Source organism: Molossus molossus, unplaced genomic scaffold, assembly GCF_014108415.1.
Source record: "Molossus molossus isolate mMolMol1 unplaced genomic scaffold, mMolMol1.p scaffold_m16_p_15, whole genome shotgun sequence".
Lineage (NCBI taxonomy): Eukaryota > Metazoa > Chordata > Mammalia > Chiroptera > Molossidae > Molossus > Molossus molossus.
In genome coordinates, this window is record NW_023425350.1 from 31,496,510 (window position 1) to 31,518,811 (window position 22,302).

The 22,302-nt window shown below is 51.0% G+C and overlaps 1 protein-coding gene across 3 annotated transcripts in view; it reads left to right on the plus strand.

Moving 5' to 3' along the window:
- Positions 1–22,302, plus strand: part of PRKCE (protein kinase C epsilon) — a 483,491-nt gene that overhangs the window by 308,967 nt on the left and 152,222 nt on the right. For 2 of the 3 annotated variants that reach the window (XM_036262554.1, XM_036262556.1), the window contains 4 exons: positions 3,715–3,844; positions 17,074–17,216; positions 18,075–18,134; positions 19,976–20,072. In XM_036262554.1, the coding sequence (XP_036118447.1) occupies positions 3,715–3,844; positions 17,074–17,216; positions 18,075–18,134; positions 19,976–20,072 (430 nt within the window). The remainder of the gene's footprint in view (positions 1–3,714; positions 3,845–17,073; positions 17,217–18,074; positions 18,135–19,975; positions 20,073–22,302) is intronic. The other variant, XM_036262555.1, reaches the window with a different exon arrangement.

Consider the following 22,302-nt stretch of genomic DNA (forward strand, 5'->3'; position numbering starts at 1 on the left):
AGCTCGCTGACGTGTCAGTGCCTCCACACCGCTCATGGACAATGAGAGAGACACGACGTAGAAGCAGGAACCTTATCTTTATGAGGTGATGGGGGAATGGAGTGGGATTAGCAAACCCAAGACATTCTCAGGAGGTGGAAATCACCTCCGAGGTAACAATAGCCGACATTCACGGGGTACTTATATGCCCCGATGTAAGCACTTTATCACATCTCACTGAACCCCATAACAACCCTAATGTGACTGATGTTATTGTCATCGTCATTCCACAAGCAGAGGGAGGCCAAGTGGTCCATTCCAGAGCCTGAGCCCTCAACCGCTGCACTGTTGTCTCCTGATCTTACAAACTAGCGTCAGATTGACTACTGGGCCATTGCTAAGGGTAAAGAAGCAAGAAAAATTCCATGGCAAAGCTAGCTTTCTCCTGACTGGCTGTTGGAGAGAAGGGGGTGATGGTCAGTATCGGCATCATCTGCATTCACAGTGGTTGATGTCGAAGCCATGTTTAAATTCTCGGTGAAATAAATACTGCAGAATTATAGATTGTTAGAATTGCAGGGGGCGGGGGGTATCAGAGACAGCATCCCTGGATAGGCTTATAATCAGGTGGATTTGTGATTTGGCTTCCAAAAAGAGTGACTTTCAGAGACTGATCTGCTTCTTAAAATAATCCGACCAGATGACAGCTTGCCATCCAAAGCATTTTCCATGTTCACCTCCTTTTGCTTTCCCCCCGTCTCTGGAAGGCAGTAAGGAACAACCCTGAGACTGAGCCTTCCCTGTGGGCTCACAGCCCAGAACACCGAAGTTCTTTGCAGGGTTTCTGCTGTCAGGGGTGACATGACAGGTCACCACCATCTGAGTCTCCTCACTCCTGTCTAGGATCATGACCCAAAGTATGTTGTCACCCTTATTACTTTTCCAAATAAATGAAAGAAACAGATGGCTTGCTTGCTGTCCAGCTCTATTCCTTCCCCCGGACCTTCCGCTGAGCATGCAGTGAGCACTCCCGGTGTGCCCTGTGCCACGGAAATGAAGGAAGAGGATTCCTGCCCCTGACCGCTCAGGCTTCGTCAGCTGTGAGCCTCTGCGGGTTTCTCGGGCTCTTTCAGGCCCCCTTCACGGGAAGAGTCCTGCAGGCGCCCCCGACATGTAGGTTGGAGGGCTGAACTGCACAGAACACAGTTCTTTGGTCTTTCCTGGCATATTGAGCAGTGAAAAGAAGTTGCTAGTGAGCTGTGTTCGCACACATGGCGTGTGTCCCAAGGGAGAGAAATGGCCAGGGATTGGGGAAGGAGGCTTTGCGTTTCTGAGCTCGTCCGGTGCTCCCGAGGCCAGTCTCTTAGTGCCGGTGTCTCCCTGGGCCATCGGGGCGCTGGATGTGCTCTCTGCTGGGTGCACCACTGCTGGGGACCACCTTTGAGTTTATTCTTTCATGCATCCACCTGCAGTGTTATGTACGTGCACACACACCTCACAGATACATACACGCCCCAAACACGTCGCTCTAAGGACCAGTGTCTAATGTCTTCCTATGCAAGGCGCTGTGCCAACAGGCTCCTTGGGACTTCTGCTCCGTGAGCACTTGGCCAGTTCACTCACCCTGCCGTGTGTGTGTGTGTGTGTGTGTGTGTGTGTGTGTGCATGTGTGCGCTCGTGCACTTACGACTCATACCCTCCCTCTACTTTCCAGATGCCCTGACCATGGAGTGCTCTCTGTCACTTTCTGTCCTTTCTTTCCTTCTCTCTTGAATTGTTCAGTTCTGTCTTTCTGCCCTTTTGGTCCTCCCTGTGTCCTCTCTGTTGGTGTCAGTCGCCCCTCTGTTTCCGAGCCCCCTCAGGCGGAGTGGTGTGTGCACACGCGTGCGGCCTTGTGTCTGTTTCGCAGTCGCTCGGATTCTGCCGTGCTCCTGTGTGCTCCGTCCTCCTCCCCTCACCATTCCCTGGTGCCTTAGAGTCCTCAGTGGGCACAGCCGAGGGGCGCACAGCTCTCCCGCCCCACACTGAGCTCCCTCGTCACCTGGGACTCCCCCTTCGCCTTCGTCTGCCATCCACGTCCCCTGGAGGCCACTCTGGCGACACCACAAGTCTGTTCCCGGTGTAGGTCCACTGCATCGTGCGCATTTGCGGGAAGACGGTGGGCTCCGTGGGCTCCGTGGGCTCCATGGGCTCCGAGGGCCTGTGCCGAGCGGGCGGACGCAGAGTTGCAGTGACTGTATTCACCACCAGGCGCCCCTAAGCTGCGGGTCTGAGGAGGGCTAATCACTCTCGTTGTCAGTACATCTGGGAATCTCATCCTGGGGCGAGACCCTAGTTGGTAGCCCCTCCGTCTCAAGCAGGGGTCAGTAAAATTCTGGTCCAATGGATGGGTTGGCCATTCCTTGTCACTGGGTCACAGGGAACTCATTATGAAGTCGAGTGACCTCGAGTGTGTCACTCGAGGGTGCATGCAACCTGTCTTTGTGTTTGTGTTCAAGTCCCCATCGACACCCATGTCCATGTCGGCGTTCCGCTCTCACCCCCTCAGTCCCCCTCGGCCTTTCATGCCCAGCCAGCAGGGAGCCGAGGACAGCTTCTCTGCTGCTTTTCACTTCCCGGCTCCCAGAGCAGCAGGTCTGTGGGGGTCTCCAGTGATGGTCCCCTGCCCAGGTAGAGAGGGGCCGGGTTCCTGTGGCTGCTGCACTAGAGACCAAGTGAGAGCAGCTCGGGGGGGGGGGGGGCACGAAGATGCAGAGGCAGACCACGCTGATGACCCCCAGCTCTGTGGAACACATACCGGTCCCCACTTCTTCCACCCCGGGGTCTCCTCGACCCCACAACCTGTGCCATTAGGTGGGATAGGGGTACTGTCATCATTTGCCAGATAAGGAATCTGAAGCTGTAAGAAGTCAGAAAACTGACCTGAGACCTCATTGGTGGCTCGTGGCAGACCCAGGCCTACAGACGCCTGGACTCCTCTTCCCCGCCCCTCCCGTCACCCTGCCACCGTCTCTTCACTCCTTTTAAATAATCGGCTAGTGACAGCATAGTGGTTCAAGGGCCTGGGCTCTGAATTTAGATGCATGGGCCTCGAATCGTGGCTCTGCCCCTCATCAGCGTGTGGGCACATTTCTTAATCTCCCACATCCTGACTTCCTCACCGTGCACTCGGACTAACTGTGGTGCCTGCGCTGTAGCGTGGTGGTGAGGTTACTGAGCTGGTGGTGCTGGCCTGTGACACCTTAGCACCCTTAGTGTCCACCCTGTACTAGCCGTCTTCACCACAATTACTGTGTCCTAACCGACAGCCCGCAGGTTCCACAGCTGGACTGGGTTTTCAGGGTGTTTAGAGAATTCCATGTCCACCAAATGACTGCCTCAGCAAGGCTTCCATGCACAAGCAGTCCTGCAAACACACGAAACACCTCCTCGGGCCAAAGTGCGTGTGCTGTGTGCCCTGAGGGGTTGAGGCCCAGAGTCCTGGAGGGGACTGCATGGGGGAGCAGGCCAGACAGAGTGGCAGAAAAGGGGTTGAGGGCATCATGAGCAAAGGCCCTGGGGCAGGAGGGAGGCTTTCTTCATCTCCTTTCTCAGGGCAGCTTTCGGAGCCACGTTAGGGCCTTCCACCCGCAGTGACCGTGATTTCTGGAAAGAAGTTCTGTAGAAGGTCCAGCAATTAGCCCTCCGGGGTGCACAGGAGCTTGGCCCTGACCCTGTGTTTTGCCATCCCTGCAGGTGGGCTCCCAGCGGTTCAGCGTCAACATGCCCCACAAGTTCAGTATCCACAACTACAAGGTCCCCACCTTCTGCGACCACTGTGGGTCCCTGCTGTGGGGCCTCTTGCGGCAGGGTCTGCAGTGCAAAGGTAAGGAGCTCCATGCCCTATCTCTGTCCCCCCTGCACCTTGTTGTCTCTTCTTTTTAAAAATCTGTCTATTCTCAGAGCCTCAAAAGCAAGTCCCAGGTTTGGCGGGAGGACTGAGCTTCTGTTAAGCCCCCATTTGTTAAACAGTCTGTGCAGACGCCAGCCGAGGAAACTCCACGAGGGACTGTGGGAGGAAGGCATGACCTCCTCTTTTAAGATAGTTAACAAGCTGGGGAGACAAGACGAGTCGATAAAAGCACAGAGATAATTTAAGGAAAAGATTCTTTGGAGCAGAAGAGAACAAATGTTTTTTTCATTTAGGCACTGAAATAAGCAGTTACAATCTACGGTTCAGAGCCTTCTCTTTCTTGGAAGGAGCCGGGCTAGAACACTCACATAAGACATTTTATTGATGCCTCATAGACTCATGATGTGGGTGATAGTGTCCCCCTGCCCTGGTGAGGGAACTGAGGCTCAGAGACTAAGTGACTTGATCATGTCGCCCAGCTTGTTAGGCACAAGTAGGGTTTGTTTGACCTTTGCCTCTTGAGTCTGGGGCTCCTTCCTGTTTCCTGCTGACCCACCCTGAATTGTCTTCTGCTCAGATGGGTGTGCCAAGTGACGTGGGGAATAGTGTGTTATCTGGGACGGTGGGAACATACTCCAGGGGCCTGAATAGAGTGTCCAGTTTCACAAGCTGGTCCAGTCCACTCACAGAGTTGGACAACCATGAACTATTAGGAATATGGCATGGCCATTCTTTAAAAACAGTATTTTATTATTTGTATTGAATATAGTGTTAATACATTCCCATTGTGGAAAAGTTAGAAAAACAGGTAAAGTATAAGAAGGAAAACCCAGGCCATGAACAAATTGGTCGTTGAAAGAATCCCAGTGGAAAATTGTCGGGATTGGAAATAGGCAGTGGGAATACAGAGGAGGCGAATGACTAAGGATTCTGAGCAGGGATTGACGGGATGCGGTGGCCAGGTCTAGCTCGGAGGACGGGTACCATTTGCCGAGACCTGGAGTGCAGGAGAGGCCATGGGGCTGGAGGCAAGCATGGTGGAGTTGAATTGGGGACATGTTACCTAGACAGGCCTGTGGGAAGTTCACATGGAGCTGTCCAAGTTCTGGACATTCTCACTGAAATTCAGGGGAGAGGTGTGGACTGAGCATTTCGATTTGGGATTTATCGATGTCTGAGAAGCAGTTAAAGCTATAGAGTAGAGGCCATCCCCAGGAGAAGTCCCTTGGGTGTGAAAAGAGAAGCTAGCACCTTGGCAACCTTGGGTTGCCAGCATCTAAGGATGAGCCTGCAAAAGCAATAAGGAAAGACCTCAGAGGCGGAGGGAAGTATGGAGAAATGGCATTGTGGAGGCCAAGAGAGTAGAGAGAATTTTATTTTTTTTATTTTATTATTTTATTTTTTATTCTCACCCAAGGACATTTTTCCATTTTTTGTTCAGATAAAGTGGGAGGGAGAGAGAGAGAGAAAGAAACATCGACGTGAAAGGGACACATCGAGTGGCTGCCACCCACATGATCAACCAGGGCCGGGGACAAACTGCAACCGAGGCACGTGCCCTTAGCGGGAACCGAACCCGGGTCTCTCTGGACCACAGGCTGACGCTCTAACCGCTGAGCCAAACCGGCCAGGGCGAGTAGAGAGTATTTTAAAAATCAAGAAGGAAGCAATGGGCAGTGCCAAGGGCTTCCGAGCGGTTATTTAAGATAAAAAGTGAAACATGGGGTTGGATTTATCAACAAAGAGGTCACTAGTGACTTCAGTAGGATCTGTCTTGGTGGGAGGGTGGAGACAGAAGCCCAAATGCAGAGGCTGAATAGAGGCTGGATGGTGTAGTGTGTTCAGAATGTCATATGTAACTAGGAGAAAGACAATGGAAAGGGAGAGATTATGAGCCAGGAGGGAGAGGGGACTATTGATACTGCAGGGGTAAGGGGTGGGGGTTTGAGGGGAAGATGGGGGCCCTCCCCACAGATGGAGGGAAAGCCTCAGAGGCATCCTGGGTACAGATCCCTTTGCTGTGTCCGGGATAGGAGCCCAGGAGGAGGCGAGGGGCAAAGTGATCATTGACGTTCTTCCTCCGTTGAGGGCATTGTGATGAGAGGTCCCCTCTTTTCTGAAATAAATCCTTTTTGAAGTTGAGGTGAGAAGAAGGCGTGAGGAGGGGGGTGGAGGCTGGAGATGGCCACGGTGGGAACCGAGGGCGATCTGACCGAGGACAGGAGGAAGAGCCGACTGTTGGCCGTCGATGTCCTGTGCGGGCTCCCAGACACTCAGTCTCCCTTTCTAGTGTTCTAGCACCAACCCTGAAGGAAACAGAGCCTTCCAGAGTCCTGTTAGACATGAAATGGCATTAAAACAAAGGAAGAGTAAGAAAGTAACGGAGCAGGAATTGTGAATATTTTCAGCAGAGGCGTGCTGAATTTTTGGAGAGTTGAATAGAGTTGCTGGGGAGCACGGAGCCTGCTTTGGATGGAACTCAGATGAGGCCATGTCTGGGTTTTAGTAAATATATTAATTATTGATCTACCTAGGGAAATCAAATGATGATATCATCATCGCATAAATATTGATATTTTAAGAAAGCAACCCAGACACCCGGACATGGCTGCTCGGTTGTGGTCCCTCGATGACCCAGGAAGAAAACAGGGTTCCGAGACGGTGTCTTCAGCGGTTTGGCAGGAAATACTCTCAGCCTGCTCAAGGACAGAGTGGGAGACGGAGGCTGCCTAGACAGGGGCCTGTCGACCGAGCACAGGGGAGGGTGAGGACGTCCGGCCATGTGGGGACAGGAAGGCAAAAGCTATTCAGAGTTTAGGGCCCCAGCAAAAGTTCACAGATCTTCCCTCGTGTTCTGCTACCCTGATCTGGCTATTTCCCCTTGCTCTTTGCCTGCTCCTGTGACCCTCCCACTCTGCCCCTCGCCTCAGTACACTCTGGTCTTCACAGCAGTTTTAGGTTCACAGCAGAAGGTGCAGAGATTTTGCAGATTGTCCTGTCTTCACATACACTGACCTCCCCGTCGTCAACATCCCCCACCACAGTGCAACATCCGCACAGTGTAACATCCCCACCACAGTGCTACATCCCCACCACAGTGCTACATCCCCACCACAGTGCTACATCCCCACCACAGAGCTGCATCCCCACCACAGTGCTGCATCCCCACCACAGAGCTGCATCCCCACCACAGAGCTGCATCCCACCACAGAGCTGCATCCCCACCACAGAGCTGCATCCCCACCACAGGGCTGCATCCCCACCACAGGGCTGCATCCCCACCACAGGGCTGCATCCCCACCACAGAGCTGCATCCCCACCACAGGGCTGCATCCCCACCACAGAGCTGCATCCCCACCACAGTGCTGCATCCCCACCACAGAGCTGCATCCCCACCACAGTGCTACATCCCCACCACAGAGCTGCATCCCCACCACAGTGCTGCATCCCCACCACAGAGCTGCATCCCACCACAGAGCTGCATCCCCACCACAGAGCTGCATCCCCACCACAGGGCTGCATCCCCACCACAGGGCTGCATCCCCACCACAGAGCTGCATCCCACCACAGAGCTGCATCCCCACCACAGAGCTGCATCCCCACCACAGAGCTGCATCCCCACCACAGGGCTGCATCCCCACCACAGGGCTGCATCCCCACCACAGAGCTGCATCCCACCACAGAGCTGCATCCCCACCACAGAGCTGCATCCCACCACAGAGCTGCATCCCCACCACAGGGCTGCATCCCCACCACAGGGCTGCATCCCCACCACAGAGCTGCATCCCCACCACAGGGCTGCATCCCCACCACAGGGCTACATCCCCACCACAGAGCTGCATCCCCACCACAGTGCTGCATCCCCACCACAGAGCTGCATCCCCACCACAGAGCTGCATCCCACCACAGAGCTGCATCCCCACCACAGAGCTGCATCCCCACCACAGGGCTGCATCCCCACCACAGGGCTGCATCCCCACCACAGAGCTGCATCCCACCCCAGAGCTGCATCCCCACCACAGAGCTGCATCCCCACCACAGAGCTGCATCCCCACCACAGGGCTGCATCCCCACCACAGGGCTGCATCCCCACCACAGAGCTGCATCCCACCACAGAGCTGCATCCCCACCACAGAGCTGCATCCCACCACAGAGCTGCATCCCCACCACAGGGCTGCATCCCCACCACAGGGCTGCATCCCCACCACAGAGCTGCATCCCCACCACAGAGCTGCATCCCACCACAGAGCTGCATCCCCACCACAGGGCTGCATCCCCACCACAGAGCTGCATCCCCACCACAGGGCTGCATCCCCACCACAGGGCTGCATCCCCACCACAGGGCTGCATCCCCACCACAGAGCTGCATCCCCACCACAGAGCTGCATCCCACCACAGAGCTGCATCCCCACCACAGGGCTGCATCCCCACCACAGAGCTGCATCCCCACCACAGGGCTGCATCCCCACCACAGGGCTGCATCCCCACCACAGAGCTGCATCCCGACCACAGGGCTACATCCCCACCACAGTGCTGCATCCCCACCACAGAGCTGCATCCCCACCACAGGGCTGCATCCCCACCACAGGGCTACATCCCCACCACAGGGCTGCATCCCCACCACAGAGCTGCATCCCCCCCACAGGGCTACATCCCCACCACAGGGCTGCATCCCCACCACAGAGCTGCATCCCCACCACAGGGCTGCATCCCCACCACAGAGCTACATCCCGACCACAGAGCTACATCCCCACCACAGGGCTGCATCCCCACCACAGGGCTACATCCCCACCACAGGGCTGCATCCCCACCACAGAGCTGCATCCCCACCACAGGGCTGCATCCCCACCACAGAGCTACATCCCGACCACAGAGCTACATCCCCACCACAGGGCTGCATCCCCACCACAGAGCTGCATCCCCACCACAGGGCTGCATCCCGACCACAGGGCTGCATCCCGACCACAGGGCTGCATCCCCACCACAGGGCTGCATCCCCACCACAGGGCTGCATCCCCACCACAGGGCTGCTGCATCCCCACCACAGGGCTGCATCCCCCCACAGTGCTGCATCCCCCCCACAGGGCTGCATCCCCCCCACAGGGCTGCATCCCCCCCACAGGGCTGCATCCCCACCACAGGGCTGCATCCCCACCACAGTGCTGCATCCCCCCCACAGAGCTGCATCCCCACAGGGCAAGACCCCACCACAGGGCTACATCCCCATAGTGCTACATCCCCACAGTGCTACATCCCCACAGTGCTACATCTATGCCAATCCCTGAACCTACATTGACACGTTGTAACCATCCAATGTTCATAGTTTGCCTAGGGCTCACCATCCTTGCGCACTCAGTGTGTTTTGACAAATGTATAGCGGTGTGTTTCCACCTTTGTAACATCTCACACAGAGCAGTGTCACTGTCCCCAGGTCCCTTGCACTTACTCCTCTCTTTTAGTCCTTTCTCAACTTCAAGTCTTGTTGCCCCTATAGATGTCTCACCTGTGGAGGGTCATGAGCAGAAGAGCCCAGCGGGGCCCCTCTTGCCCGGGTCTAAGAAAAGTAAATCAAGACTCGGTGACCCCTCATGCACGGCAGGCCAGCGGCAGGTTTAGTCAGTGTTTTATCTGAGCAGTGCGTGCTGGGGAGCAGGCAGCTGGCCAGTCATCGTCTCTGGGACGCTTTGAAGGATATTTTCAGTGTGATCAGGACTCCGGATCCCTGTCTGGTGGCACTCAATGCCCAGTGTGACCCTGTGGAGCTGCCTCTCGACCCTCCCTTTCTCATCTTCTTCACTCAGTCCTTCTGCCAACTTCCCTTACACACGTACACACGTACACACTTTCCTGGCCACAACGGTCTGTCCTCTGTCTCCAAGAATGGCATGGCTGACTCTAACCTGTTGTGAAGTCAAACCCTTGCCCTGGCTCACCCTGAAGGGCCACCTCGCCCTAACCTAAGACATCTCTGCAGGCGCACGACTGCCCCTCTCCTCAGGCGTGGCCTGTCCTTCCCAGACCTTGTCTGCGTGCTGTGGAAGACTTCCCCGCAGCCCGACCCTCCTCATTGCAATCCTAGCTTTGATCTTAGCTGTGAGAAGGGTGGGAATGTGGAAACCAAGGTGCAGGCCGGTGTGCCCGAGCCCCTGACTGTCCTGCCCACCACCCAGCACACAGTGTGAGCTCAGCGAATGTGTGTTAACAAATTGGGTGGTGGTAGAACAGGGATCCTCCTTTCCAAAGAGCCGAGCCAGGTGGCTCTGTTTCTTGCCAGCGCAGTTCATCCCTGCAAAATCAGCTGAAAATGGACAGTAAGAGGCAGCCTGGAAAGAGACGCCTCCGGACAGCCTAGGGCTGTGCGTGGCAGCCCAGCAACAGTGATGGGTGAGAGGCTGGGAACCGAGATGGTCTGTTCCGCCCACATTGCTGTCAGTGAAGCTCAGGTTTCCTTCGGTTCCAGCGGCCCACCCACTTCTTCTACTGGTCTGCAGCCTCCGGGTGTCACCCTCCTGCTTCCAGAAGCCCCACTGTAGCTGCCTGGATTAGCTCCAGGTCCCCATCCCCAGACCACTGGCTCTCTTGTTTCTAGACTTTTAAAAAGCACTTTCAAAATCAGTTTCACGTCGTCCATTTTAACGGACATGTCATTGGGATTCTTTTTACATATTAAGACAATGACACAGCTCGTCCAGGGAAATGACAGTTTTTTTTTTTTGTTTGTTTGTTTTTTAATCCTCATCCGAGGACATTTTTCCATTTTTTGTACAGACAGAGTGGGAGAGAGAGGAAGAGAGAGAGAGAGGGAAACATTGATGTGAAAGGGACACATCGAGTGGCTGCCACCCGTACAACCAACCAGGGCCGGGGACAAACTGCAACCGAGGCACATGCCCTTAGCGGGAACCGAACCCAGGTCTCCCCGGACCGCAGGCGGATGCTCTAACCGCTGAGCAAAACCGGCCAGGGCGAAATGACAGTTTTTTTAAAATAAAAATCGAAGTCTTCAAAGACCATTTTTATTTTGCTGACCTGACAACCCAAGTTGTTTTGTTAGGATGGAAAGGTCCAGATTTTCAACACCAGAGGGCGCCAGTGGTTAAATTATGTACAGAAGCTGCCCTCTTAAGACAGCATCTCAATTCCCTCCTTTCTGTTGCTTAATGGAAAAAAAGAATAGGACATTCATGAGGTGAGCAGGTGCTGGCGAAGTGAACTGAGTGTCAGAGAGTAGCTGTTGCTAAGGGCAGTAGGACAGAGAAGTCGGGACAGTGCTGTTGCCCGCAGTGCATGATGGGCCTGGAGTTTCAGAATCATCAATAACACTCAGTAATGGAGTCGGCGCCTCCTTGTGCGTCTATATTCTCTGAGAGAGCCCCTTCCAGCGCACCCCCGCGCCCACACCTCCGCCTGTGGTCTGTAGGTGCCATGCTCCAGGGCTCAGTTGAAGTCTTCAGGCCTGGGTTGGGGGCCTGGAGGCGTATCTGAGCTGGGCCTCCCTCCAGGTCGGTGACCAGGCTGTGCACGCCAGCAGGTCTGGTTCATTCCAGAAGCGTGTGTGCGCGACGGACTAATTTTAGAGCCGTTTTAGATTCACAGCAAAATTGAAGGGAAGGCATAGAAATTTCCTATTATACTCCCAGCCCCCCACACACAGCCCCCCCATGCTCCCCACTAGAATGGTGCAGTTGTTACAGCTGGTGAACCTACACCGACACTTCATTGTCACTGAGTTTACATTAGGGGTCACTCCTGGTGGTGTACATTCTGTGGGTTTGGACAATGTATGACGACATGCATCCATCATCCCAGTATTACACAGAGTAGCTTCACTGCCCTGGAAATCTTCTGTGCTCTGCCTGTCTGTCCTCCAACCCCCAGCAATCACTGACCTGTTTATTGTCTCCATAGATGTACTTTTCCAGAATGTCATATGATTGGAATCATAGAATATATAATATACATTGGTTTCTTTCACTTAGTAATATGCATTTAAAGTTCTCTCGTCTTTTCATGGTTTAATGGCTGAGTTATATTTAGTGCGGAGTAATATTCCATTGTATAAATGTACCCTAGTTTATTTACCTATTCCCCTCCTGAAGGACATCGAGGTTGCTTACAAGTTTGGGCAATTACGAATAGAACTGCTGTAAACACCCATGCGCGGGTTTTTGTGTGGAAATACGTTTTCAGCTCATTTGGGTGAGTACCAGGAGTGTGACTGCTGGATTGTATGCTGAGAGTATATTAGTTTTATATGAAACTCCAAACTGTCTTCCAAAGTGGCTGCCCCATTTCCATCCCCCCGCACTGAAGGGAGTTCCTGCTGCTCCACATCTTCTCCAGCGTTGGAGGTGTCCGTTTGGGGATGCTGGCCATTCTAATGGGTGTGTAGTGGTATGTTGTTGTAATTTGCAATTTCCTAATGACACGTGATGTTGTACATCTTATATGCTTTGTGGCACCTGTATTTTCTTCGGTGAGGCTTCTGCTCAGGTCTTGAGCCTATTTTTTAATTGGCTTGTTTATTTTCTTATTGTTGACTTTTAAGAGTTCTTTGCCTATTGTGGATAAACACTTCCTTATCAGCATTAAGTATGATGTTAGTTGTAGGTTTTCGTAGATGTTCAAGTTGTAGAAGTTCCCCTCTATTTCTTGGCTGCTGAGAGTTTATTATAAACGGGTGTTGGATTTTATCAAATGCTTTTTTTCTGTATCTATTGATAGGATTATGTGATTTTCATCTTTTGCCTGTTGGTATGATGCAGTATGTTTAATTGATTTTTAAATGTTGAACTAGCCTTGTGTAACTAGGACAAATCCCATTTGGTCATGATGTCTATTTTTTTTATACATTGTTGGATTCAATTTGCTAAGACTTTGTTGAGGGTTTTTACATGTTAATTAATGAGAGATATTGGTCTATTGTTGTCTTTTCTTGTAATGTCTTTGTTGGTTTTGGTATGAAGGTAATGATGGCCTTATAAAAAATTAGGAAATATTCTCTCTGATTTCATCTTCTAGAATATATTGTGGAGAATTGGGACAATTTCTTTCTTAAATGTTTGGTAGAATTTACCAGTAAACCCATCTGTACCTGATGCTATCTGTTTTGGAAAGCTATTAATTATTGATTAAGTTTCTGTGATAGATATGGGCCTTTCACATTGTCTGTTTCTTGTGTGAGTTTTGGCAGATTCTGTCTTTCTTTTTTTTTTTTATCCTCACCCGAGGATATTTTTCCATTTTTTGTACAGATAGAGTGGGAGGGAGAGAGAGGAAGAGAGAGAGAGAGAGAAACATCGATGTGAAAGGACACATCGAGTGGCTGCCACCCGCACGATCAACCAGGGCCGGGGACAAACTGCAACCGAAGTACATGCCCTTAGCGGGAACCGAACCTGGGTCTCTCCGGACCGCAGGCCGACGCTCTAACCACTGAGCCAAACCGGCCAGGGCCAGAGTCTGTCTTTCAAAGATGCTTTTGCTATATCCTGCTAATAATGATAAGTTGTATTTTTATTTTCAATCAGTTCAAAATATTTAAAAATTTCTCTGGAGTTTTCCTCCTTGACCCATGTGTTATTCAGCAGTGTGTTATTTTTTTATATTGACTTCAGAGAGAGAATAAAGGAGAGAGAAATAAGAAACATCAAATTGTTGTTGCACTTATTTGAGCATTCGATGATTGATTCTTGTATGTGCCCTGTCTGGGGATTGAATCCGAAACTTGACATGTCAGGATGATGCGCCAACCAGGGCTAGCAGTATGTTATTTAATTTCCAGGTATTTGGGGGGGACTTTTCAAATATTTTTCTGTTACTGATTCCTAATTTAATTCCACTCTGATCTTAGAACAAACATTGTTTTATTTCTATTCTTTTAAATTTGTTAAGGTGTGTTTTATGGCTCAGAATATGATGTCATGGTAAATTTTCCATGTGAAGTTGAGATGAATGTGAATTCTGCTCTTGTTGGACGAAGTAGTCAGTAGATATAGTAATCAATTATATCTGATTGATTGATGGTGCTACTGACTTCAATGGTGTCTTTTCTGATTTTCTGCCTCTTGGATCTGTTTATTTCTAATAGAGGGGTGTTGAAGTCTCCAATAATAATAATAAATTCATATTTTTCTTGTCTAGTTTTTCTTCCTGTATTTTGGTGATCTCTTTTTAGGTGCATATACATTAAAAATTTAACATCTTGGAGAATTGGTCCCTTTATCATTATGTAATACCCTCTGTTATCCCTTATAACTTTCCTTGCTCTGAAGCCTCTGGTTCTGAAATTAATAGAACTGTGCCTGCTTGTTTTCAATTAGTGTTAGCATGGCAGGTCTTTCTTCATACCTTTAACTTTAATCTGTATATGTCTTATAATTCAGGTGCATTTCTTATAGATAACATACTTGAGTCTTTATAAAAAAAACATTTTTATTGATTTTTTTTTTTAGAGAGAAAGGGAGGGAGAGGGAGAGGGAGAGAGAGAGAGGGAGAGAGAGGGAGAGAGAGAGAAACGTCAATGTGAGAGTAGAACATCAATCAGCTGCCTCCCACGTGCCCCCCGCTGGGGATGGAGCAACCCTGAGATGTGCTCCGACCAGGAATCCAACCGGGACCTCTCAGTCCACGGGACAGCGCTCAGTTCACTAAGCCACAATGGCCAGGCAAGAAAAAAAATGATTTTATTTTAATGTCAATTATTCCTTCTTTGATACTCTTCCTTTCTTGATGTAGATCTGAATTTCTGACCTACATTGTTTTCCTTGTCTCTGAAGAACTTCTTCTAACATTTCTTGCAGAGCAGATCTACTGGCTACGAATTCCCTCCATTTCCATCTGGGAAAGTCTTTATTTCTCCTTCCCTTTTGAAAGATAATTTCACAGGGCACAAAATTCGATGTTGTTTTCTCTCTAAGTGCTTTACATATTTCACTGCACCCTCTTCTTGCTTGCATGGTTTCTCAGAAGTCAGGGGTCATTGTGATTGTGGCTCCTCTGTAGGTAGGGTGTTATTTCCTTCCTGCGTCTGGTGTGATTGTTTTTCTTTATTGTTGATTTTCTGCATCCTTATCTGATATGCCTGGGTGTTGTTTTTTGTTTTTGTTTTTGTCATTTTTCCTGTTTTGTGTTCTCTGAAATTCCTGGGTCTGTGGTTTGATGTCTGACATTAACTCAAGGACATTCTCAGTCATTTTTACTTCAGATATTTCTTCTGTTCCTTTGTCTCTTTCTTCTGTTCCTTTGTCCCCTTTCTTCTCCTTCTAGTATTCCCATAACATATATGTTAAACCTTTTGTAGTTGTCCACAGTTAGTAGGCACTCTGTTCCTTTTCTTCAGTCTTTTGTCTCTTTTCTGTTTGGAGGCTCCTACTGACATACCTCCAAGTCCAGACATTCTTCCCTCAGCTCTGTCCGTCCCACCACTGAGCTCACCAGTGACATTCTTCGTATCTGCTCCGGTGCCTTGCTCTCTAGCATTTCCTTTCGATTCATTCGTAGAATTTCAGTCTCTGCCTACATTGCCCGTCTGTTCTTACCTGCTGTGTACTTCATTGATCAGAGCCTTAGCGTATTAATTGTAGTTCTTTCAGTAAATTGCTAGTCTGATCATTCCAGCATCCCTGCCATGTCTGGTTCTGGTTTTGACACTTGATCTGTCTCTTCAAACCACATTTTTTGCTTTTTCAGTATGCTTTGTAATTTTTTCCTGATAGCTGGGCCTGGTGTGCTGGTTAGTAGGAACCACAGTAAACAGGCCTTTAGTGGTGTGGTGGTGGGTGTGGAGGGGAGGGCCTGCGGTCCTGTGATTAGATCTGTCTTTCAGTGAGCCTGCGCCTCTGGCTGTGAAGTTCGTAAGTTCGGGTTTTTCTGCCCTCTTACGTGGAACAGGATGCTAAAACAGGCTGGCGGTGGGTGTTTTTCTTCCCCAGGTCATTTAGGATCTGATAAAATGATAATAATTTAGGCTCTAGGGTGCCCTGGAGTATTTCAAATGGTTCCTTTTTCCCTCCTTCTGCCAGAAGCAGGGAAATATTTCCCCCCAATATTCACTATGAGAAGCTGGTCGAACTCCTAGAAGTACAACTCACACAAGTATGGGGCCCCTGTGACCAGGTCTGCCTAGAGTTTTGGACCCTCAGACTTGTCCTCTCTGCGACTACAGCAATTTGATCATTTCCATTCAGATTTTCCTACCCCGACACTGTGTGGTTCCCACGGAGGTGCTGGGGCATTTCCGTTCTGATTCACTACAGTCGCCCGGCTCTTCCATTTTGGGGGTGGCGCTTTGCCCTGGGACCTTACTTCTCTGATAAATCCAAGAAGAGTTGTTCCTTTTTCAGCTTGTTCAGCTTTTTACTTGTTGGGACAGAGTGACTGCTTGCAAGCCCCTTATACGCTGGACTGGACACCAGAGCAGTTTGTTTTCCCTTTGATGTCCCATCCCAAGGGGAACTGAGCCCTGTGGGCGAGGGAAGACGTCCCAGCATGGCCTTTGTTCCACTGACACTGCACCTCATTCAATCTCCGCATTTTCAGATGAGCATCTTTTTTTTATTTATCCTCACCCGAGGACATTTTTGCATTCATCTTCAGATAAAGTGGGAGGGAGAGAGGGAGGAAGAGAGAGAAACATCGATGTGAGACAGATACATCAAATGGTTGCCACCCACGCGACCCCAAATGGGGCTGGGGACAAAATGCAATCGAAGTGCCCTTAGCGGGAACTGAACCCGGGACGCTCTGGTCCACAGGCCAATGCTCTAACCTCTGAGCCAAACTGGCCAGGGCCAGATGAGCATCTTCATAGGCTCTATTTGGGTGCATTCCTCTGGGTAGTATTCCCACCTTTCAGCAGAGTGACAGAATGAACTACACATGTGACCCCTTTGGGTTCACAATCCAAATGAACGTTGCTTACGATAAACCAGGTGAGCTCTTCTACAGAGTGTTCTGTTCCCTGAAAGGAGATTGAAATGTGATGTTTATTTAATTGATAAACAGTAGTTGTCTGTGTATGGCAGCCTGATGGATGACTTTAGTTCTGCGTGATGGGGTGATGGGTGATTTTTATTGTTCTCCTTACACCTTTCCACATGTCCTAAATCCTAGCAAGTGAACACGTAGTCCTGGGGCAGCGGCAGAGCCCAGGCCGTGTCGGCCGTGCGCGCGGTGACCTCTCCTCTCTGTGTCTCCCGCAGTGTGCAAGATGAATGTCCACCGGCGCTGCGAGAGCAACGTGGCCCCCAACTGCGGGGTGGACGCCCGAGGGATCGCCAAAGTGCTGGCGGACCTTGGCGTCACACCCGACAAAATCACCAACAGCGGCCAGAGGAGGAAAAAGGTAACGGGCCCCTGGTGCTTCTGGAGTTCTTTGTGGACTGCTGGGTTTGAGACACGGCACTCAGAACAGCACATGCTTCGAAGGAAGGAAAGGGAGGCCAGGCAGGGAACATGGGCGTCTCCTCCCGTTCCAGGAGTGGGAGCCCAGGAGGGGGCCACGCCACCTCAAATGTCACGTTTCTCCGGGGGACGTGAACTTTGGGATGAGGACTTTGGAATGTGCTCGAGGAAGAGCAGGGCAGCTCTAGACAAGGAACTAGACTTACCTGCCCGCAGAACTGGTATGAAGGTGATGTCCGTGTGTTACCTTTGCCTCGCTATCACTGTGACGAGGATGGAGGGATGACGAGCGGGAACCACATTCCTTCCTAGGGAGCAAGCCAAGAAGGTCTGGGACGGTGCCGGCACAGCGCCCGGGGCATGTTGTTAATGCCCCATCACATGAAACATCTGGGCTTGTCTTCATAGACCCAAGCCCTGTCTCTAGCCATGTGACATTCTGAATGTCAGTAGGAAGAGGTCCGTTTGCTAAAATGTTGTTTCAGTAAATCAGAAGGAAAGGAAGATGAGAATAGAGCTAAAGGTATGCACAGCATTTTGCTTGAAGGCCCTTCTGATCCTTGGCCGCTGTCTTTGAAAAAGTAAGTTATGACAAAATCCGAACCAGTTAACTGGACAAGAAGTCCTGGTGGAGGTGGGCGGGCAGTGCCCTCGTGGCCGAGTGTCAGGCCTCTCGAGCTTTTACTGGAAAGGCAAGTCTAGCTCTGGGTGCCTCTACAGTCCCGACTCCTAAATGTTTCTCCTAAATTTTGCCGTAAAATACCTTCTGAAGGGCTGTGTGTTTCCCTTCTCATTTTAGAAGCTGCCCACGCCTTTTCTCTGGTGCCTCTCAGAAGAGCCTTCTCCCTTGAATGGGAAGGTGTGGATTGTTTTCATCTCCTTAAAGTGCCTCTTCTCTACCTTCCCAGTCAACAAAGCTGTTTGGCAAGGGTTGCAGAAATGAAGTCTCTTTTTCTGGTTCACTGTGAGATTCTGTGCTGCCGGTGGCTCTGTTCAGCTCTATACACCCCATTGGTCGGAACAGGACCTAAGTTATTGACCCAGGGCATCGAAATCGCAGGCAGAAGGCCAGCACCCATGAGTGCTAGGGCCCCCCGGCGAGGCGGGTTGTGCAAACACCTTGAGATAACAGTGCCGGCCACACACACACATCGATGAGCCCTAGAGAGCCCTTTTCAGAAGACGTGGTTATTTTTCCTCGCTTGAAGTAAACTGAGACAGATTCTTTACTGTCATGAAGCATTTAGAAGAGAACTCAGTACCTGCCCTCTCCCCCATATTTACATGGGCGTAATGTCAGTCGCCAGGCATCATCTGTCATCCTAGGTTTAGGGAACCTGGTGGTAAGAAGCCAACATGGAGAAATTCAGGAAGAAGAAGAATAAGAGACTAAGGGAGTTCAGTTCTGGATTTTTTTTTTTTTTAATCTTCACCCGAGGATATTTTTCTTCAGATAGAGTGGGAGGGAGGGAGAGAAAGGCAGGGAGGGAGAGAGAGAGATAAACATCAACTGGTTTCCTCCCGCACGACCCCAACCAGGGCCGGGGATGAACCACAACTGAGGTATGTGCGTGCCCTTGGCCGGAATCAAACCCAGGACTCGTTGGTCTGCAGGCCAATGCTCTAACCGCTGAGCAGAACCGGCCAGGGCCAGTCCTGGTATTCTTATTAGCACAATGCTTCTGATGCAAAAGCTGGAAAAAGCCAAGTGAACTAAGTAGAAACTCAAGTTTGTATGAGATGATGGGAGACAGGTGCCCATGGTCAGAGCTAAAAGGGCTTCTTTGCAGGAGTGTCAGGTTTGCTGGATGTGACAACAAAGATTCTGTCTCAGTTTACTTCTAGCAAGGAAAAAAAAAAAGAAAAAGAAACACCATGTCTCTGAAAATGGCTCTCTCCAGAGCTCATCGATGTGTGTGTCCAGCATCGCCCTCACAGGGGTTTGCATAACCCGCCTCTCCAGGGGGCCCTAGCGCTCTTGGGTGCTGCAGTTTTTGTTCCCTTCCTATTTCCCCTTGCAAGCAGTCAGTTCATCGTCCAGAAAGGACGTTGCGAACAGCTGGTAGACCGAGAGGAAAAAGGAACAGGAATACTTGTGGTCTCTTAGTCCACACATCTGATTTAATGGGAACTTAAAATGGATATGCCGACATTTGCGTAGAAGCTAGAGTTCATGGCGAGTGTTCTGTTCGACTTCGCCAACAAACACCGATACATCTGAAAGTATTTACTGAGCATCTATTAGGTGTATCATTTTGTGTAAGTCACCAGGGACAATACCAGCACCACACTGCAAAAAACCTGTATCTACCTGAGCGGAGAGCCCACACGATATACACATACAGGTATTATTAACTAACACTGAACATAATAACGGGTACATGCCAAACTGGTGTTGAGACCGTGCTTTGGAGGAGGTGACTTGGCGTTGCTTGGACTGGCGAGGGAGGGTTCATGGAGGAGGGTATGCTTGAGCTTTGCTTAAAAGGGTCAGTTGTGTTTGGACAGAATAGAAATTGAACAAACTGAAGTCTCTTGTTTTCTCCTCTTTAATTGGCAAATGAAACCTCGAGACTGTGCTTTCAGACAATCAATTCAGCAGGTGTCCCTTTGTGCTGGGTGTGGGGTCTTAAAGCTTTACCTCAGGGAAACTCGCCACCCTCCCTTCTGATGCCTCTCTCTCCTCTTCCCCCCTCCTAGCTCCTTGCTGGCGCCGAGTCCCCGCAGCCTGCATCTGGAAGCTCACCCTCCGAGGAAGATCGGTCCAAGTCAGCACCCACCTCCCCTTGTGACCAGGGTGAGACCCTCGGATTTGCTTCTGTGCCTCAGAGCTTGGTCATTGGAAGTTCTGAGGAGCTGAACGCCTACCCCAGAATGGCTTCGCGTTAGCCAAAGCAGCCAGTGGCTCTGGAAAGTCTTTCGACAGTTTCCCTGTCGACTCATCAGCTGCTCTTCCCCTCGACAAGGCGTTCCTGAGGGCAGGGCACTAAATGCCTGTCTGCCTTAAATCCCTTCCAGCCGGGGCAGGAGAGGGGGCGCTCGTGACGCTGTGGTTCTTTCTTCTCCCTGGTTCCGAGTGCCGGCCCTGGAGAGGGCGGGTGTTCAGCCCCTTCTCTCACCGTGTCTGCCCCTAGCCTGTAAGCGTCGCTCAGTTGAGTCTGGTTTCCTTCCTCCTGACTCTACCCATCCCACCCAAGACCTGAGATCAGGGCAAGGGCCCAGGGATGGGTGAGGGAGGACCTCTCCCGTCCTGGCCAGGGTGCGTGGGTGGGGCTAAGACGGAGCTGGGGAAGAGATTGCAAGAGTGGGCAGGAAGTCGGCTCTGGGCCTCAGTCCTCTGTCAACCTCAGCATAGGCTGTCTCCTTCACCACTGGGATAAGCCTAGAGTGATCGGAGGTTTCTAACTGTGCAGGCAGAGTGGTGAGGCTGAGGAGGGACTTAGACATTTCCAACCTACCCCTCTGGGGACCAGAGCCCGTGGTCTGGGAGGGAGTGTGAATCATCAGAGCAGGACTGGTCATTGCATCGCAGCGTCTAGACTGTCTAGCCCCTTTTGTACTCACTGTTCGAATGTTATGCTCACACCTGCTCTGTGCTGTGCTCCTTTGCTGTCCCCATGTTACAGGTGGGAGGTGGAAGGTCAGAGACTTGAGAAGCTTTGTCCAAAGATCAGGATCTAAGCCAGTGGTAAGGGTGAGACCAGGCCCCTCCTGGCTTAGGGACCCCAGTCTCAGAATCTGTGCCATCAGACCCCCTTGCAGCTCATCGCTGTGACCAGCTCTCCTGACCCAGGAGCCAATAGCACAGCCACGGGAGCAGCGTGCCCACCTGGGCCACATCGCTGTGCTGCTCTGGGTAACTTTCTGCACATTTGGACTGTGTATCATTGCGAAGAGGCTGGAACCATCTGTGAGTGGTCTGCGGAGGTGCTGGGACCTCCAGATGAGCAGGGTCCTGGACCAGTGTGGGCATTTTCATGTCTCCCTGTTTATGCCGAGGCCTCCTTTGAGAACTTCAGCAGATGGGGTCCTGCGGTCAAGAGACCCCATATAAGATAGGAGTGGTACAGTCAGGTTTCTAGGCTGGTCCCTGCCAGTGTGCTGTCCAGCCTCTCGGGGCCTCTGTCCACGGTCAGTGCAGATGCCAGTATCACCCAGCAGTGACATCAGCACAGATGAATGTGAACCCTCTTGGCCAGACGTGGCATTATTACAAAACAGAAACAACACACAGACTCTTTTTCCTCCATTGTGAAAACACAGAGACACCTTCTCCAAGCTTGTGTCCCTACACACCCAGGTTTTACCTTCCAGGATCCATTTAGTAACTTGCCTGGGAAACGGAGACTTGTTGCTCTCTGCTGAGACTAGAAATTATACTTAACAGTATGTGATAGGGAGCTGCTGATTTGGTGCGGGGTTACTGTAGGCTCAGAAGCTCTCCTCCCCCCTCCCATTCCCAGGGGAGCCAAACCCCAGATCTACAGAAGATCTCCAGGCCCCTTGAGTGAGCTCTCGTGGGCCTCTGTCTTCTGAAAAGACGCTGAAGACCTCTGCATGTCAAGCAGCATCTGAGCACTCGTGCCTGATTCTGCTCGCCAAGGGTGAAGGGTCTGCGTTCCCCTCATAATCCCAGCTTTATTCACGAGTGTCTTATAGTTGGATTATGCTCAAGGTGCCCATTTCTGCACAGAAGAATGTTTGTCTTGGTGAATTAATAGTGAATAGTAAAGCTTCCTCAAAGAGGAAAGGTCAAAGGATCATCCAGCGTTATCACCCCCAGGGAGCTCTCGTCACCCAGTCTGCGCCCCCCAGCCTCACCATTGTGAACTTGGATTGAGGAATCCCTGCCCCCTCGGATCTCCTTGGCATTTGCAGCATGCCGCTTTCGGGAAGCAGTGCTTTAGTTAACGATAAGCTCCTTGCACATGTTGTTAAATAAACTTCCATGAGATGGGTGTTTGGAGTAAATCCAGCAGCAAAGCCATGTAAAGTCCTTTAGAAGGTGAAATAATTTTATCACCGAG